Genomic DNA, 19,533 nt, shown 5'->3' with positions numbered 1-19,533 from the left:
TAATGCAAACGTTTTTTATTTAGAATGTGTTCATCATTATTTAAATATCAATACATCTTGGCAAGTTATCAAGAGTTCCCAGTACCAGGGGAAAATAAAACATAGCCACATGCTCAGCTATGTTCAGAGTTTTAGCAAGCCTCTCCATCTTGCAGCTGAACATGCAGGGTGGTATGTGTCAGCACACTAATAAATACAAAATAAAGCAAATGTTAGAGGAGACGCTTCTTTGTGGACCTCAGAGCACCTACTGGAGAACCACAGCCCTCCCCTGCCACAGCAAAACCCCAGTGTGGGAACATCTCTAGACTGGGATGCAGAGTAAGGAACGCACGGCTGTCAGAGAAGCAATTTCCAGCTAGAGAAAGGCCAAGGGGAGAGCACGATCGCCAACCCAGGAGCAGTAACAAGGCCAGCATATTCCTCATACCACCTTCAGGACAAAGTGAGTAATGCAATTACTCAATCACAAACTCAAATACGTAACATTTTATTTATTTATTTTTTCTGAAATACTCCCAAGCAGGGCCTTTCCTCCTCCGCTGTTGTGGTAGTGGTCCTATCCCATCACAAACTGCTTCATACAAGTCGGGGCAGGCAAAACTGAACTCAGATGGCACTCCCAGTTGGTAATGTACAAGTGTCAGTCTGGGAAAAGGAACCTGTTCCTGTTCTGCTCAGCTACGGTGTCAGGATGGTGTTATTAGTCTGGGAGCACGACGGATATAAATATGCTTGAAATAATGAACTGCCTGTAAAATAATAGCTCTGTACAGCCCTAGAAAAGATCCTTGGCCAGCTGCAACTAGATGCTACAGAGAGAAAAGCAGCTGAGGGGAGAGCTTTCATGCAATTTGGGCTGTAATGACCACAGCAGGCTGTCTGCTAGTCTGAAAAGTTCTGGTCTCCAAGAAGGAGTAGGAGCTTCTCGCACGTCTGATCGCTGTAATGCAGCACAGCCCGAGCTCTGAGCAGATACTACTGAAAGCCGAAATATCTGGGAGCTATATGAACAGCTAAGGACCAGACCAAGTCTTTTTCACTGAAGCTGCTGCTGGTTAGAAAGGGGAGATCTCAGTCCCTGCCACTTCCCTTGGCTTCCCCTGCCCCTTGCTAGGTGTCGCACTGCAGCCTGGCAGGACTGGTCCCTTTGTGGTCAGTGCTGGGCTCAAAAGTGTCTGCCCCTTCCCTTCCCTTCCCTACTGCTCCTGCCCTGCCGGGCTTGGTGCTCGTCAGACACCGCGGGCACGCGATGATTTCGCCCAGCTTTCACATCAGACCCCAGGGCTCCTACGCAGGTGGAGTCAGAGGAGGGTTTGCTACACAAACTGAGCCTGGCTTGGGTTACAAATGCTGGCTGTTGCATGACATGGGACACAACTGGGACGTTAGACAGCTACTGAAGACAGCTCTGTTGCTTCATGCCAATGAATGCTTTTGCTGCCAAGTATTTCCTTGCCTGCCCAGCCTGCTCCTGGCCTTGCTGCAGGTTCAGGCACACTGAGAGATGATGTTGGAGTTGCAGTCTAAGGAGTGGGAGTGGGTTCTTTGGCAGCTTTCAGGCCCGCAGCCAGCACCAGGTGGGCTGACCAAGTCCAGGTAGTAGGGGGACTTGAGGAAACGGCGGTACGAATCCTTCTCCATGAGGGTGAATATTTTTCTCTGAGCCTCATCAAAACAGGAAAGCGTAGGCTCCAGCATATTGTGGCTCGTTTTCTCCCTTGTGCATGAATCCAGGTTCACCTGTGTGGGCCAAAGGGACAGCATAAATGGAACCTGTCCCAGAAATGGTTAGAAATTATAAGGGAAAAAAATCCAAGTGCCTCCCAACTCCACCAAATGTGCTTAATCTGTCCTTGATGGGCAGTGGTCTGAAATGACTGTCTGACAGACACCCTGCAGCCTTCACAGAATCTGTGCAGCTGGATACCAACGCATCTCTGCTGCCAGACGAGCTGTCAGTGCAGACTGACACATGTTCCTCTGGGGTGCAGCCAGACAGAAAACTCAAGCAATTTTGTGGGAGCAGCTGGAACACTGGCAATCACAGACCTCTTGGGCTTCTCCCATTTGAGTGTGCATGTGGGATGGCCACATCATCAAACACACTTCCTCTCTATCCAAGTTAAACATTAAGGCAATAAAAATGACACCGTTTACTTGCTAAGCAGCACCCTTCATCTCTCGTGACTCTACCAAACTTCTACTTCCCTGTGCTTCTGGCCTGTTTCAGGATTTAGGGTGATACCTATGCCCAAGCGATGTTCTGTGTACACACCTCTTTTGTTGCCTGCACAGAGATGAATTCGTCATAGATCTTCCTGGCTTTGGGGCTGAGCTTGGCTGGCGACTTGGTTTTCTTGTACTCCTCACAACTGACCCAGAAATCGATGTTTTCCTCACTGTACTCAGATTTGAGAAAAGCACGGAAGGCAGCCAGTCCTCCTACAGATCATTTAGAGGAAAAACAAAACAGGGAAGAGAGTTAGTCACACCTGTGAAACCCAGAGCCTCGGCAAACAGCAAGTCTGGATTCTCCTTTCCAGAGCTGAATGAACAAGTCCCCTGCCCCTGGCAGCTGGCAACAGCCCCTGCTTCTACAGCAATAGCTCATGCAAGCCAAAGGAGGCTGGGATTCATGCAGACCCCACAGGGATGTCACACATGGGTCCTCAGCTGCCTCCCACACCGTGACCTCCAGTGGCTCAGCCAGGACAACACAAGCAAGCCGTGTGTTCCCAGCGGGCCCCGAGGAGACAGCTAGCACACGCTGCAGGCTCTCGGGCCATGGGAACGGCGTGAGGGAAACCTCAAGGGCATCGGTGTAGTCTGGGACCAACAAGAAGATAAAGTCTCCCATGGGCTCAGCTTGCAAGAAGTTTCTCCACTTTCTGGCTCTTGTTTAACCCAGTGTTAACTGTGTGCTGCAGTCTTGCCGCTCCTAAAATAGGCTTGCACAGGGCTAAAACAGTTGCCCTCACAAAAGGGACTGCTCAGCAGCAGGCCAAAGCCCCACTCATGATACAGCAGGATCGTCCCTTGGATCTGAGAAACAGATCACCGCCCTTCCCAAAGGAGCCACTGTGTGCGCTGCTAAAAGACAAAAGGCAAAATCCCACACTTCCCCTGGGGACTGCAAAGCACACTGCAGGCAAAACACTCAACATCACCAGCAGAAGCACACGCTTTACTTACTGTCATGATGGATCAAGTTTTCCAAAGACTCTGCCCACTTTTTGACTTCCTCTTGGCTAACCCTATCAGGACACAAAGAGAGAAACACAAAGAATTATAAATGGTTTGAAAACATTACCCCTTGTCCTGTCACTACACTCCCTGACAAATATTTCTTGTAGACCTCCTTTTGTAGGATCTCAGATCCAACCTACAGAAATCCCAGTTTGCAATCTCCCTCACCAGCCATGGTCTGGAAGGGAATTTTCCTGTAAAAATTGTTGACTTTATGATTATTTTATGACTGGCTGCATCTGCTGCTCAGGGATGGACCTGGGATCACATTTACAGGTCCTATCAGTGAACTCCAAAGAGCTGATTTCTTTAACCTGTCAGAGAAGCACTAGATACATGGAAGGGAAGAACCTGGGAAATATAAACCATGTTTGCACTTCCCGTGTTTGTTCCGCTCATCATACCAGCATATCCTAGGGCTGATCTATTCCAAGAGCATATCTTGGCCTTTGGAGTCCTCCTTGCAAAGGACATCTCCTTGCAGCTCCGTGAGAGCTGTGCTAGCTGGCAGGTCTGTTTTCTGTGCCGATATTTCTGTGTGACCATTACACAAATCCAACTCAAAGAACCAGCGTGTCTGATACTGAAATGTATCAAGCCATACTGGGTCTTGGGGTGGTCTTATTGCCCTGTGCAGGAGACTGCAGGAGCCTTTCAATGTGCACGTGCATCCTGAATCAGAAACGCTGGCAGAAAGAAACCTCTGGAAGTCTCCAGTCCCACCTTCTCCTTGGAAGGGGACTATCAGTACTTGAGGACTATTGACAGGCTGGATTCAAACACAGAGGCATTTGGGAGGTAATAAAAAGCAGCAGTAGAAATGCAAATGAGTTCAGCTCAGTGCGGGAGTAAACACCACATTGCAGCCAGCCTTTGCTTAGCTGCAAGGCAGCATCTGCTCTTACCTCTGGCTCGGAGACACTTTCTCCTTCTTGCCCTGGGAAGAGCTGTAGTCACAGGAGTCTGACTTCTGCAGCAGGACACCCAGGCGATGCTTCATGTCTTTGGCACTGAAAGAAACAATTCAGGAATGCCATGAAGTGAAGGTAATGGATTACAACTCCCTCTGCAGCCTCCTCGCCCGCAGCTCGCTTGTTCAGCATTGTTCGGTCACACAAACGCAGGTCACAGCCCTGACTTCTCACTCCTCACAGTGCATATTTCAGTGCTAAACAAATACAGCAAAGTCAGGGAGTTCATTTGCCACCTTCAACAGCACAAGCTTATTGCTGAGAAGGTCGTCAGCCTGGAGGGAGGTCTGGCAAAGGCGGAGGAGCTGCTGGTTTACTGCTGTTCAGGTAAAACATTGTGATAGGAAGGTATTGCTGCTGGGTAAATGTGTCACACACTTCTCCCTGAATTGATTTGCCCAGCTAGCCGGTGTCTGGTTCTTAAATGCTTACTGATCCTTCCCTGCAGCCCTTGTTATCTCCCTCCTTGCCACCCCACCAGGCAGCCAGTGTGACTCGGAGGGAAGGAAAGGAAGCAAAGAGCCAGGGGCAGGATCAGTGCTGAGACCAGGGGTGAGCCAGGAGCTTCACCACAACCAGCCCACGCTGACTGCAAGTTGCTCCCTTGCCCTACAGCAAGCTCCTACAAGGATGTGAGCTTAATTTTATTCTGCTATTCGGCGTGCTCAGGACAAGTGTTGGCTGAGTGCACAACCTAAATATGCAGCTGGGATTGCCTTCAGCATCTCTCTGGATTTCCATTCAGTTTAAGGATGAGGGCGTAGGTAAACCACCCTTGCTTGCTGAGGGGCACACGCCCTGGCTTGCCTCAAGGTGTAATGATAGCAGAAGCAGGAAATTTTCCTCCTCCTGCTCAGATCAGAGCCTAGAAAAGAGCAGGGGAACGTGCTGTGGGGCTGAGCTGCAGTAGCTGCTCGGCCTGCCAGTCAGAGCACTGTCAGCATTCCCGGCCCTATCTTATCTCACTGCCTGCTCCTGCTCATAAATGCCGTCTTAGCAGCGTGAGCAGTCAGCCCTCTTTCTATGGCGCAGGCTGAGAGTGGAAGAAACTCATAACTTCTTCCGTGGAGAAGAGCGACCAGGGCAAACACCCCGGCACCTCTGGCAGTAACGGGATGCTCGGCGGTGCCTGATGTGCTGCCTCTCAGGGCACCCCCAGAATTGGACCCCTCTGGTCTGCGGGAAGGAGGCAGCAGAAGGAAACAAGGCACCGCTGCCTGCAGCTTTCTAAGACATGGAGATTCTCTGGGGATTCCTGGACAGAGGTGGATAAAAGATGTGCACTTCGTTTCTTTACATTTTTGCTATTTATTTTTCCTGTCAATGTTTCCTTCGAACTGGGGGAGAAGGGTGTTGGTATGGTTTGTTTTCAAAGCCACCACGGGGAGCTTTTTCCCCCCGATGAGCGCAGGGTGAATCTCAGCTTGTACCTTCCCAGCCCTCCACCACTGCTCAGCGCCTGGGCAGAAGCCCGAGGAGCTTGCTGTCAGACGGCTCTGCCAGCACGGAGATGCCTGGATGGTGCCACACACTGCAGGGCATAGCCCCACACTGAGCCCAAGTCATGTTTGTGGGGGTACAGCCTGACCCCACACCTGCCCCGCGCTGCCTGGTCCTGCCATGCTTGCCTTCTGCATTTGGGCTGGGTTTTGAGGGATGACCCTCGATTTTTGTTGAATCTTGTCTGCCTCGCTTCCCCCTCACAGAAATCAAGACAAGAAAATTCACCAGAGAAAAAGGGTTCAAAGGAGAAAAGGGTGCAAAGCTTGCAGCAGAAGCAGCTGACAGGAATATCAAGCTGTGGCAGTGCTGTGAGCTGCTTGGTTTGCTGATAGGGAGGACGGGTTTAGAGTCCCCATTGTTCGCTACAAAACCTTTACGCGATTCTGGTTCTGACTAACAGAAGAAACTTGCAAACAAACATTTGTATCTAATCTTGCAAAAGATTCACAGCCAAATCTGCCACTTCTTTTTCAGACACGACGTGCATAAACCCCTGTATTGCCAGACAAATGAGCCCACAACAGAGTCCCAAAAATAAACGGTACCTTTTTAAGCAAGTGGCTGGCAGCGCAGCGAGTCCCTTGCACATCTTGCTCCCAAGGTTGGTTCTGTATTCCAGGGAAAAATAACAACGCAGAGGCTGCGTGCAGGTCCTTTGCTGGCTGCAGGATTCAGTCTGCTCTCTGAGCCAGCTGCTCCAGCTCTGCTGTGTTTTATAGCCTAGCCCAGCCAGCCCAGCAGCACTCGGTGACCCAGTCAGCAGCCAGCACAGCAGCAGCAACCGTCCCCTTTCTGCCCACCCAAGAGGAAGAGGCTGACGTATAAGCTGAGACAAAGGGCTGAGTGGGACTGAAAACCTTACCAGAAATGAAGCTCAGTGTCTGGCTGCAGAGGTGGATTCTTTTAAAAGGATGGAAAAAGCTCCAGGGGCTTTCCCCTATTGCAAAAGGTGGAATGGTGCAGATGAAAGGTTGGGGAGATTTCAGAGGGGCACAGACAGTGAAAAGGGTCAGAGAATCAGTTCTGAGAAGTGTGGTGAGCTTTGTCAGCTCCTCTTTTCATTTTCCTATTTAAATCAACCTAGGGAAAATAAGGGGCAAGTATTTTAAGCACAAAATGTTCGCATAGTCTCAACAAATACAGAAACTGGGGCTCCAAGGAAACAGGAATGTAAATTCACCAGGGAACTACCCAGGCAGATGAAGCTGTCCAATCTGGTCTAGAGGCACGGGGATATATGCCGTTGGTGAGGCTGAAAGGAAAGGTCTGCGGGGCACATCACTACTGAAATGCAAAATGAGTTAGCGTGTCCCAGCACATTTATATGTAAGGACAGCTCACACACATGCAGGAAGAAAAGATGGGAAGTTAAGAACATGACTGCCTTACATCCATGGGTACCACTAGTGCTTTACTTCTCCATTTGCCCCTAATCCAAAGCCAGGCCTAGGTACTCGGGAGTATCTGGGTACCCAAGGGAAGATGATTCATTAAAACAATAGGAATAATGGTGTCTCCTCAGAGAGGGCTTTCTGGCAGTGTTGAGGCTACTATGCGCTAATGGATGAACCCATGAAACACTTGGTTATGGGGATGTTTGGCGGTGACTGCACTGCCTGACTCTGGTTAGTCCCAAAGGAGAGCAGAGTGACTCCAGCTATGCAGCTTATCCTCAGTCCTAGCAGGGCGCAGAAGCCAGATGCAGGCTGAAAGCACTCCTCTGAAGAGAGGGAATTGGCTGAATTTATTGAGTTGCTGCTCAGCACAGCCTGTACCATCATAAGAGGGTATCATGCACCATCATGCACAAAGTCTGCTCCTGATGTAAAACAAAGAAGCTTCAGTTTAGCAGCAGGCTGTCTGCCCATGTTACCCACTGTTGGGATCCCTCTTTCCAGAAATCTTTAAATACTTTGCCTGTAACCTGCAAAAGATTTAAGGTGAGTTTTTCTCTCCCATGCCTACAGCCAGCAGCATGGAAGACCCAAATGCTGGATGAGTTTACCTGCCTTGGCATACTGCATCCCATCAGTTCGTTAACTGTGCCGAAAGGCAATGCTCTAATAAACTTTAAACTGCCTTTGTACTAATGTGACCATCTGGTTGCTAGTCCTGGGGTTTGCAGTTCCTGCACTCTTTGGACTAAAAGTTAGCTCTAGGGCAAGGCACTGTAAAACCTGATCTGAATGGATCTGTAGGAAGCGACTGAACACTGCCAGAGTTGGTGCCAAAGCTCTCTGATGTCTCCTGTTTGGGGAGAAGAGACACCAAAGAGCAGAATATAGCCAAGGAGAATTTTCTTAATTAATTAAGCAAATTAAATAATTAACTGTTTTTTATCTCACACTTGTAAGATACTACTGCTGTTGGCATGAGACTTTAGCTTCTGGCTCAGGAAGCTGCCAACAGGCTGCTTGCTTGCTAGAACAGGGAACGTGTGCAGAACACAGAAATTCTGCATTTTCTCTGCAATTTGGTGTGCTCAGGAATTTTGGAATCTCACCCTTCTCTGTGGATTGTAAGTACCTTGGCTGTGCAGTTCTACTGACATTCAAAGGACTGATGGTGTTGTCAACATGAACTCACCTGCTGGATACCCTCATTTCTGTGTGAGAAGGCTGTGAGAATAATAAGAATTTTCTAACACTGCTCTCTCAATGGACAGCAATTAAGAATTAAGCAATTTGCAGTCAAAACCATCCTCCCAGGACTTGGTATACAGACTCCCAGAACTGCAGTGTTTGAAATTTTGACTTTTCCAGTTCATCAACACACATTTGTTCGGTCCATTCCCCCTGTGAGGAGTTTGGGTTTGTATACTGCTTCTCTTTTAAGCTGTGTTCCCCAGCTGTTGCAGTTTAATATCATCTTAGCCACTCCAGCTGGTACCCAGTGAAAAATAGCCCCTTCCATCTCTTATTCCTACCCTCCACACGCAGGCCTTTTCTCCCAGGGCACTGACAGGGCTGTATTTAACACCAAAAACGTTTCCCTGCAAGTTAGGAAAGCAGCAGCTCAGGCCAGTGCTTATGTCTGGCTCAATTCACCTGTGGGCAGAGAATTATGGAGAAATCAGCAGTGAGGATGGGCTGGGGGTGTGCAAGGCTGGGGGTGGGGGGCACCCCGGCCAATACGTCCCTGACAAATACCGCTGCGGCCTTGAAACATCACGCAGTCGAAAGAGGGAAACAAACTGAAGAGCATGAAGTAAATGCCAAGAAATTCCTCACAGTGGCCTGGGAGATGCAGCTAGAGACAGAGACATTAAACAGAGCTTTCCCCCTCATCCCCATTGCTAGGGAACAGTTCACACACATGCTCGCCCGCCCCCGTGCACAAGCGCGTGTGGGATCCGGCCCTCGGCTCACAGCCGCCGGCCGTGGGAGGAGGCAGGGAGCACGAGGAGTGCTATTTCGGTGGTCATTGCCCAGAGACAAGCTACTGCAGGCTGTTGCCCTCCAGACAGCACAAGGCTTTCCCACCTCGGCCCCTTCCCCTCTCAGAGCAGCACGCTGTGGGCTGGAGGAGCACGCAGGGGTGATGGCTGCCTTGTGTCACTGAAAACAGAGAAGGGCATGACATGGGTATTGTGAGGATGTGCTGCCATACAGAGCCTCTGCTGCTGCTGCTGCCTTCTTCCCTGGGCATTTGGGTCTTCATGTTTGGGTCTGAGTTGGGATGAATCAGTACATGTCTGCGCATGGCCCTGCAGGCAGCCGTATGTCCTGCCCTGGGGTTCTGCTGTGGCCTGACCTGTAGAAGAGGCACATAAAGGCCAAATTTGTCTCCACTGTGTCCCCTGGCCTGCAGAGGGATTCCCAGAAATGGCATTCCACAGTGCAGGGAGGAAATAATTCTTTCCCATGTCTCTGCAACGCGCTGCCTGACTTCATGCATGGCCAGTGCCATGAGCCTCGCAACAGGCCCAGAGGCAGGCTCTGAAGGGAAAGCGTCTGTTCCCAAATTAGCCCTGGCACCAGGGGTGGCTGACTCACCGTGCTGCCACACGGGCAGCTCGCTGCTCACACACACAGAGCTGCTGCAGGCATGTGTATGGGTCTCCAGCCTGACCCGGTCACCTTTTGGCTTTCCTTGTCTAAGGTGAAGATGAACTGTAAAGGCAAAGCAGCTTCGATTTGTTGTTGCAGTTCCTTGCCGAGCCTGCTCCTCTCTGAAGTGATGCTCTGTGGATGCTAGCGTATTCAAGAAGCAGGTCACCTAACCCCATCTTCACATAATTTCTATGACACAACTCAGACAATTTTCCCATACTCTCAAGTATTTTCTACTTGCCTGTGCACCCACATTACCAGATTTTTGTCACTTCTAAGTGCCTGCAAATTCCTGATCCTTTGTGTTTTGGCTTCAACCCTCAGCTTTTGAGTTGCCTACTTACGTTACTACACTAAGAAAGCCGAGAAAAATCAAAATAAAATATTTAACCTTGTATCAGAGGAAGAATTTTGTTTAGCCCAAATGGACTTTTTTCTCCTGGTTTGGGTTTGCTAATGAAATAGCTTTTTTTGTCTGACTATTGTTCTTGTTTCTGGACATCAGACAATAGAAAAAGCTCCAATTTGAGTAATTTGCCTTCCAGTTTCCCATATCTCTATCTCATCATCCATTTTGATTAACAGCCCCTTAAACATTCCCTCTTAATCACTAAGAACATTTTGAGTAACACTGGACCACAAACCCAGCCAACATGTGCCTATTCACTGATGCTTTCCCAATACTAAAAACACATTGAAATGTCTCATTTACCCAACTTTAGTCCATTTAATATGGATTTTATGATATTTTAACCCAAATATTGATAGCAAGTCAGATTCATTTATAAATCTTTCACCACCACAAGTGCCTCTGAAAAGCATCATTAGCTTTGTTGGAAAAAGCCTATTTTTCCATTAAATCATGTTAGCTGGTATCAATTATATCACCTCCTTTTCAAATGAGCCTGCTCTCATCCATACTAATAGTGTTCCTGCACCAATCCAAAGGTTAATAGCTCTATAACGATATAGCTTACCACCTCTTACAGGATGGCTTTCCTCCGGTCTCCTTTTATGCTGAAACGTATTAAAAATGACCATTTTTGGTCCTGAGCGCTCTTCAGCCTATTCTTCCAAGAATCTTAGTGCAGTCCCCAGGCAGGGACACACTTGCTGTATCCTTACTGGGAAATCCCCTATCGAGACAGGAGCAGAGATGGACAATATCAGCACAGGAGATAAAAAGACAGTGGTTTATGTACTCCTCACTCGTGGGCCGACCGCTTCACCTGAAAGTGCCCTAAGGTACGGGGAGGAGGCGGCAGAAAGCGAGGCAGGAGGAGGGTGGATGCGTCAGAAATGTAGAGCATCAACTCCTTTACGTACAGTGCACAGCTGAAACACTCCTCGCTCCTTCTGCGCCTTAGCAACCCAGCTGTGCAGGGACTTCTTTTCCACAGCTTTATAAAGCCCAACTTTTAAATGTGGCTGAGGTACCTTCTGCCTAGACGATTGCTAAAAGATGTGAAGTTACAGGATGTGAAAGATGTGAAATTGCAGTGGCAGCTGAGCAGGATTCGAGCTGCCACGGCACAAAGGCCCATGCCAGGGAACAAAGGCTACAGCTTTGTTCAGGAGGGCAAAGCCCAGGGGTCGTTTTATCTGTGGGGTCATGGCTCAGCATCCAAAGCATGTTGCTTACTGCTCTGGTCACAGTTTAGTTGTTTAATGCTGGGAGCCTGCTCACAAAAGGCAGCTTGGAAGCAAGGAGCATCTGTCAGTGCCTGCCTCAAGGGTATGCTGGTTATTTAAAAGGTGATGCCTGACAAGTCCGCGGGTGGGGTTGCAGAATACCATGACTGTAGGCTAAAGAAACACAAAAGCAAGGACAAGCACCTGCAGCAGAGAAAGAGCATCCATACAAAAGCACTGTAAGCCCAGCCTGATGTGGCCCCAGCCTGGAGGGCAATTCTGGAAGGTGCCAGGTATTCAGTGGATCCGCTGGCCCTGAGGCGTGCCGGGCAGGGAGCTGAGAAATCACAAAAAGGAAATGGTCAAAGGAGAATGCACTGAAAAAAACGGGCTGATCCCAGCCTGGAGTTCTTTGACCTGCGGCTTGGAGGTGAATCAGACAGAATGAAATCACAAGTAGTAAACATGCGGAGTAGCACAACCGCGGAATTACAACGCTGGGAAAATGTCACTTGCTGAGGAGGCTGACTGCACAGAAAGGCGTACAGTGCATAACAGGCAAGCAAAGACTACTGGAAAACAATCACTGCCCAGTGAGCTCTGCTTTGCCAGGACCTCTTGCTGTTCAAAATGTGTGTTACAGCAGGCTGTAAAGCCAAGCAGACCTGAACTCACTGTGCCACAGAAAAAAAAAAGCAGAGACAGGGCTGTGTGCCACAACCTGTGGCACGTGGTGCTCAGCTGTGCCCAGCAGCTGACGCTCACGGCTCCTCGCTGAGTGACAACATTTAATGCTTCATCATTTAGAAATGCCTGCTTTTTGCAAAGAAGAAACCAACAGTCCTGTTGTTACACTTTGTCCTTCTGAACTTCTCAGCAGAATGCATGTGGCTGAGATCTTTCTGTCTCTTCTGAAGCAGCATTTGCCCATCTGCTGCTCTGCACGCTGACGGGATGCTAAGGATGGCAGTTCCTGGCTCAGCTGGCAGGACTCCTGCAACCTGACGTCCAAGGCACACATGCACTTTGGTGCTTCACCTGAAAATCAGTTTAACCACAGGAAGAAAAATAGGGGCTTTGCACCTGTTTCGAATCAAGCCTCTAGCACCAATAACTGGCTCTTCTAACACAGGATTGCTCAGAAACTTCCACAGGGTACAGTCTCTAAATGGAGTGATTAAAATATAATATAAATAAATTAAGAGATGCCAGGAAGAAATGCAGTTTCCACAGCAGTGCCTTGGCACTTGTGGCCAAGAGCAGTCCACGTGCCCAGAGATATTAAAACAAGCTTCCTCTGTCCCTTGCTTGATGCCTGCACTGCTTCACCACTGCTGGGGAGAGCTCCCACGTCTTGCAGATACCGGGGTCAATGCCAGGCCTTGTCCAGAGGAATAATGGAGCTGAGGGTGCAGGACCAGAGGCTTTGGCAGCACTAAGGCACGTGTGAGTGCCAACAATGCCCTGCCACCCCAGAGAAACTCCTGCAGGATGCCACGCTGCCAGTCACTGGAGGCGACAAGCCCAGAGTATTTCCCTAGGGCTGGGGCATCACCGAGCTGCCCAGGTTTGGGAGGAAGCCAGGGAAGGAGGCCTGCTGGGACTGCATCAAGCTCTGCATGTAAAGCAAGGTGCAGTGCAGACAAATAACAACCGACTAATCATGCTGGGACTGTCAGGGATCAATATCCCTCTGGACTACACAACAGGAACCTGGCAAAGCCGTCCTTAAACTGCCAGCCACAGGGGACCTGTGGTACAAAGGATATAATGCAAGTGCCGAAGGAGATGCTGCCCTGGGTATTCTCAGAGGTAGACCCAGGAAGGTATATTTTGGACCCAAATTCTCTTGGATCATGTGTGTTCAGATCCAAGGTACTGCTTCTGATCGCTGCAGAGACAAGCTAGCTCTGAAGACCAGTGTGGCTCCGAAGGGAGTTGTGCTGCTCAGCGTTATTGTGGCATAAATTGGCTGCTATCATGTACAAAGCGCTCAATATTCCGTAAGCATGGAGTGTTTATCTTATTTGTGCATCACTGGAAATTGCAAGCCTCTGGTGAGGGCAGCACTGACATATTGTGTTGCCTTGTTTTTTGCCTTTTTTATTTTTATTTTTTTAAACAATGCTGCAGTTCCAGTCAGTCCAGCTAAACTTCGCCCACAAAATTCTCACATCAGATTATGATCCTCAGCCCAATTTCAAGGGCTAGCCCCACACGGAAAGGATATCAGACACAGACTCAGCCTTTTTATGGAGAAGCACCAGATGCCCCCAAACCAGCAAAACCTCCCTGGACGTTGCTAGTTCTCTCCCTCTCTTACTGAAAAAGTCTCACACCACAATCACACTGTGCTCTGCACCCATATCCATTCTGTAGGCACGTCCTACCTCACCCCATCACAACCCCCAGCTGTATATATGGGACCCTCCTTTGTCATACAAGCACAGATGTCTTGGGGTGGCTATGGAGGTAAGGCCACGCTGAGGAACAGGACCATTTTGGCCATGCTGCCCAAAAGGGGAAAGACTGGGGTCATGAGAGCTGGAAGGGAGGAGAGCAGGAGGGAGAAAAGTGGTCAGTGACGTACAGAGGGGGCAGGAGGCTATGTGAGAAGCCCTAGAGATGAGCCGTGGGAAGGAGGAGGATGCATCCCATGGCATCTGGACAAGATGATCCTTGGGAATGCTGTCTGACAGCCAGGCATCTCCTGGGAGACTCGGCTGTGTCCAGAGGGAGCACGTGCACGTGCTGAGCAGCCTTGCTGCCCTGTAAGGGAGGCTGCAGAGCTGAAGCCAGTGCCCCAGGGCGTTGGGGCAGTGTGGTGGGACCTCTGGAGGAGCTGTGCTGGGCACAGGCCTCCTGCACCAGCCTTCTGCTCGGCAACATCTCCAACTGTCTCTATTATCTCCTGCTTGAGATCCATAATGGAGAATCACTTCTGTTCTCTCTGACTAAGAGCAGCTAAAAATAGCGCTAATATAACAAGGATGAGAGATGAATTTACAAAGTGGAGCAAGAAAGCCCAGAAGCCCCTCGCAGTCATTACATGCTCCCGCAGCTCTGGGCTGAGCTTGCCAGCAGTAAATGCGCTTGCTGTTTGTTAGGGAAAGAGGGAAATTGCCTAAGACAGCGCCACACGCCTGGGAGGCTTCTTGGTAGAGTGATTTCTTTCTGTCCCTTCTCCTTTTAGCACTCCTCCCTGTTATTTACCTTGCAACCCCGCGTTCTTCAACCCCCTGGCACCCTTCCTACCAAAATACGTGGGGCTCGGCTGCCAGCAGGTACGCACAGAGCATCTGGTAAGGCATCACAGCAAGCCTTGTGCTGGGAAAGAACAGACTGATAGTCTGCCATTTTCCAAATCATCGAGAGGCTACAAAGAGGCATTTTTTTCCTTGTCAGAGGCAGACACTGCCCAAAACATGCATGGCCTTTTCAGGCTAAGCCTCAGCTAGGGTGTTGCAATTTCTGCCCTGTGGGGAGGGCCTGTCCCCTCTGATGTGGGCTCATTAGCAGCTCAGGCTTCGAATAAAGCTCTATGGATTTGTTCTATTTTTAAACACTTTTTGATAAACGAAAAGCAGAAGCCTCGGAAGAGGAATCACCCAAGAGCTCAGGCTACCAAATGAGCTGAATCCCTGGTGCCCACAGTCCTTCGGATGGTGTGACAGGTGCTACTGGTTGCACAGTGTCCCATTTTCAGAAGGGGAACACAGAAACAAACTGACTTGCACCACACCACACCAGCTGCCTACACACCTCTCCTAAGCTGCAGGAGCTCTGAGCGTCAGCCTTATCTTTACAAAAAGGTCATTTTCCCTCACAAGTTCTGCCCTTTGAATCCAAGGGGCAGGGTGACACCCGATCTGGTGCTCTTACCTGTCTCACACCCACGCTGGGTCTGATCACACTGCTCTGTGCACAGTGCTGTGCAGACACTAGGCAGCCCCTGCCCCACTGTGAGGCTAAGGCAAAGGGAACAGCTCATTGAAACTCTCTGAATCCTTCTGGAGACTTTTGGGGGTGCTTACCTCTCCTATTCTAACAGATAGGGGCTCCAGAGAAGCTGTCTTGCAGTCTGTGCTGCTTTCAGAGTGACAAGCAGCTGATGCAAAGCAGGATCAAAGGCAGTTTGGGGAAAATAACTTGGGTAGAGGGAGGCCTGGCTCACTCCCCCATAGCCACAATAAAACATCTGATGTCTCCCTTCTCTGCACTTCATCACGTTCCTGCTGCCTCTGTGATTCATATTATGCAACTGATTGACTTTGCAAGATAAGAGAACAAAGTGTCTCCTCGCCCTGTTCCCTGATGCGCATTAAGTGTGTTAGATTGGAAGGCCGAAGCAGAAATCAAAACAAGCCCCCGAGCCTGGTTTCTCTGCTAATCACCGGTGTGTTCATACACTTGTTATGCTGAGGGACTCAGCGCTCCAGCAATCTAGCGACACCCTGGGCATGCTTTCATTGGTCTGCGGAGCTGTTGTGCTGCAGCTGCCCCGTGTGCTGTGGCACTTTCTGTGTCGAGCAAAACTGTCTTCCAACTGGATTTTTCTCCTTGAGGGTTAATGAGCATCTCTTGAAGCAGCCTCTGATCAACTAGATATGAAGGACGTTAGCCAGGAGACACAGCCAGTTGGCAGGACAGCTGCACCCCTATCATAAAACATCATGGAGGAAGGACTGCAACCAAGGGCATCCCCTGCTCAAGCAGTGCCATAACCTCTGAAAGCGTGGCTCAAACCATATTTCATGAAAGCTCAGCTTGCTCCTGCTGAAGATCTTACTCCCTAGGGTCATCGTATTTCAGTTTAGTATCTGCTGCCCAGTGCCACATGCCCAGGGTTGGGCTGTCAAAGGGACTTCACACCACAATGCTCGTAATAGGATGGAGCAGGCACTGTCAGCAGATGACACCCACATCACGTACCTTCACAGGCAGGGTACATCAACACGACAGCACTGAGCTTCACAGAGTTACTCCCGTGCATAAAATCTGGTATTGACAGGAGAGGTTTTTGCTTCTGTTTTTCTCCACTTTCCTGTATCCAGCTGCGGAGTGCCTTTATATAGGGCTCCTGGATAACAGAGGCTGAATCCTGCTGTGCTGCTTTACTGCTTTTTAAACTCTCTAATATATGTGCGCTTGGTCCAGAAACCATCAGTCCGGTAGGGGAGGCAGGCTGGACTCTGTCAGCAGCAGAGACCAAAGTGGGCTCAAATTTTAAAGACATTAGCTCTAAAATGCAGTTTGTCTTTGTTCTGCATGAGTCACACAAGGTAATGTGCAGCAGAGGCTGGAAGGAGAACGGAAACAGCTCTAAGAGGGGAACAATTTTTTTCTTCAGTTTACTTTTCGTGTAGTCTAGAGTTGTTCATGAGCTGTTCCTTCAGTCCATAACAATGTCTGCTTGATATCACAAGAAAGCAGTAACCTTCCCTGAACCCCAAACTGACCAGCAGTACATGCTCCAGTGTTATTATACAGGGATATGGAAGTTATTCTCAACCGATGTTTATCCAGCTGCTAATGTGTTTTCAAGAAACCTGTTAAAGTACTGGTGCAGAAACAATTTATCTCAAGCATCCTCTGTGGATGAACTACCTGGTCCAATTACCCAGAGTTTACAACTCAGTGAAGCAAACACTTTGTTCAGCACCAAACCCATCAGACCAGACCTCCAAAGGGCTTGAGTGGAGACATATCCCCTTCCTAATCAGTCCAGAATCTTCAAATATTCAGCCATGGAAAAGCAGTGCTGAATGCTGAGCCACATACAGGGCTCAGAAGCAGTGTAAATAGAGGCATGGCAGTGAGAAAAAGCACAAAGAATGGCAATGTGAGCAGTCCAGCACAGGGATTGAAGGGAGGAAGAGCAGAGCGTGCTATCCATGCACAGTCTGCTGAAGGTCAGTGCAGGAAGAATGGACGACGTGGCTAAACTGATCAAGTTTTTACCAGGAGGAAAAAAGGCATCGGTCTAGGACCACTACACAATGAGGAGCAGGACTAGGACTACACAGCCAAAAGCCTCAGTAAGCAGTGACAACAGGGGCAGTGCAAGGGACAGCAGGTAGCTTGGAAATCGTGACAGCTGGGGAGAAAAACAGAGGCAGCTGGGATGCAGCAGCAGAGTGAAAGGCTTGCAAGACCAACAAGAAAGATGACAGACTGCAGGAGAGAAGCAGCAGAGATCAAACAAACAACAACAACAACAAAAAGACCTGGATTGATAGTCTGGAGAACAGCAAAGACTGAGGAAGCCCAGTGCTGCTGGAGAAATGGGATGGAAAAGGTTGCTGAAGGCTGAGAAAGATGCAGGAGGTGCAGAAAACCAGGCTTGTCAGCTTAAAGATATAAACAGCATCCTTCTAGCTACAAACAAGATGGGCTAAACTCTTCAGATCTGAGAGTGATTTAGGACAGTAGATGTAGGTTAGAGGACCTCTGGGTGCTGTAGAAAGCTACTTGTGGTTAACTACAGTCTGCTCATACAGTTCAGCTGCAGGCAAGGTGATAGTGGTTTTGTTGTTGTTGTTTTTAAACTAAACCTTTAACAACCAGTTGATTTTATGTACACAAAATCCCTCTCTTACAGACTTTTTACTCAGACTGTCACACTCACTTACCCACAAGCACCGCAACGTGAGTGTCCAAGGGGCTGGATGAGATCAGCCACACGTGACATGAAGTCATCAGCTGTTCTGGAGTGGGTCTTTGCCTCAGAAATGCCAACTTCAGCTTCCATAAATTCTAGGCCAGGGTGCAGCCCATCATCTATTTCTTCTGGTTATAACATGTCTGTTTTTCTGGTGGCCTGTCAGGAAAAGGAATGGTATGTGTTATGCTGCAAGCTCATTGTCGTCCTCTGGGCAGGATGTAAGGTCTTCAGCCGATGAGACCTTATCACCTGTCTGTGCTACCTTATCAGGCAGGGCACAGGGCTTTTGGTCCTGCCATAAATACATTCTCTGGTTTTACAACCAGGAATGGCATCCTAGGAACATGATCCTGGAAGTGGTGCTCTTCGTTATCAGTACTTTTAATCCTTTTAATCCTCATTCAGTTATTTATCCCGGTGTTTACACACACGTTTCCATTCAGACTTCACCTCAACCTTAATTTCTGTCACAAATCTCTTGCACATGCTAATGCAGCATAATCAATATGTTCTGCCTTAGATATTCAGCAAGAGGTTCCAAGATGGTATTGCTCTTCAGGAAGGCTGTAGACTAGCTGGAGAGAGTCCAGAACAAAAATCTATAAAGAAAGATGAAAGAATGAGAAATTGTTCCATCTAGATGTGAGCAGATCTAAAGGACACTGGTTAATAATACATGAAGTACCTAAATGCCACGTCCATAAAAGGCTGCAGTTGCAAAGACGAAGATGATGAACTGTTCACCATGTCCATGCTGGTTAGGACAAGAAATGTTTGTCCTGAATTACAGCAAGGAAGGATTAGATGGTAGACAAGATTTTCTAGCTGTAAGATCATGAAGTACTGGACTGGATCAACTGGGGAAGGGCTTGTAACAATCACTTAGAAAAGGTCCTACCACAAATGTGCTTTGTTTCTCTCCACCTTGGAGCTAGGCAAGGCCCTAGATAATAAGGCTCTCTGCATTCATTCCTTCAGCTTGGGGTTATTCAAGAGGTGATAAAACAGAAGTCTAAAGTCCAGTTTCAACACCCACATTCAGGATTTTTGGTTAAATATAGGATACTCTGCATATCTTGCTCCTAAGGATCCCGCCCGGCTGCCTCAGAAATAAACACCCACTTGCTCTTAAACAGCAGGAGCCCACTGGTTCTGGGCAACCTGTCTTCAATGCGGAAGGTGCAGATGCCCTTTGCAATCCAGACCGTTTCACATGTGCCAGGCCTTGCTGCTGCAGTAAACCACACTTGGCTGCATCACCAAACCTACCAGCAGTCAGGTAACTCTCCAGTTGCAAACACTGTGAAGTTCGCTGTCAAAGCCTCTCTGCAGAAATCAGGCTGGCCCAGGCACATTGGGCAAATTTTAGGTATGATATTCCATTCATAAAAAAGACATTGTCTCTAGCACTTCATGCCTGTGTTCCCACCTCCTGACCTCCTCCTTTTTTTTTTTTTTTTTT

At 48.8% G+C, this 19,533-nt stretch overlaps 1 protein-coding gene across 2 annotated transcripts in view; it reads right to left on the bottom strand.

The window, feature by feature from the left end:
- The window catches only part of RGS4 (regulator of G protein signaling 4), a 31,794-nt gene continuing 12,261 nt past the window's right edge, over window positions 1–19,533 (bottom strand). Inside the window, exons 5-9 of one of the 2 annotated variants that reach the window (XM_084528176.1) lie at window positions 18,040–18,227; window positions 4,155–4,259; window positions 3,196–3,257; window positions 2,279–2,445; window positions 1–1,743 (exon numbers count right to left, since the gene is read on the bottom strand). In XM_084528176.1, the coding sequence (XP_084384302.1) occupies window positions 1,492–1,743; window positions 2,279–2,445; window positions 3,196–3,257; window positions 4,155–4,259; window positions 18,040–18,158 (705 nt within the window). In that variant the 5' untranslated portion in view covers window positions 18,159–18,227 and the 3' untranslated portion in view covers window positions 1–1,491. Of the gene's footprint in view, window positions 1,744–2,278; window positions 2,446–3,195; window positions 3,258–4,154; window positions 4,260–6,268; window positions 6,719–18,039; window positions 18,228–19,533 lie in introns of those variants that run through there. The other variant, XM_084528177.1, reaches the window with a different exon arrangement.

Source organism: Aythya ferina (assembly GCF_964211825.1).
Source record: "Aythya ferina genome assembly, chromosome: 8".
Lineage (NCBI taxonomy): Eukaryota > Metazoa > Chordata > Aves > Anseriformes > Anatidae > Aythya > Aythya ferina.
This window is presented reverse-complemented; position numbering and strand designations above follow the sequence as displayed.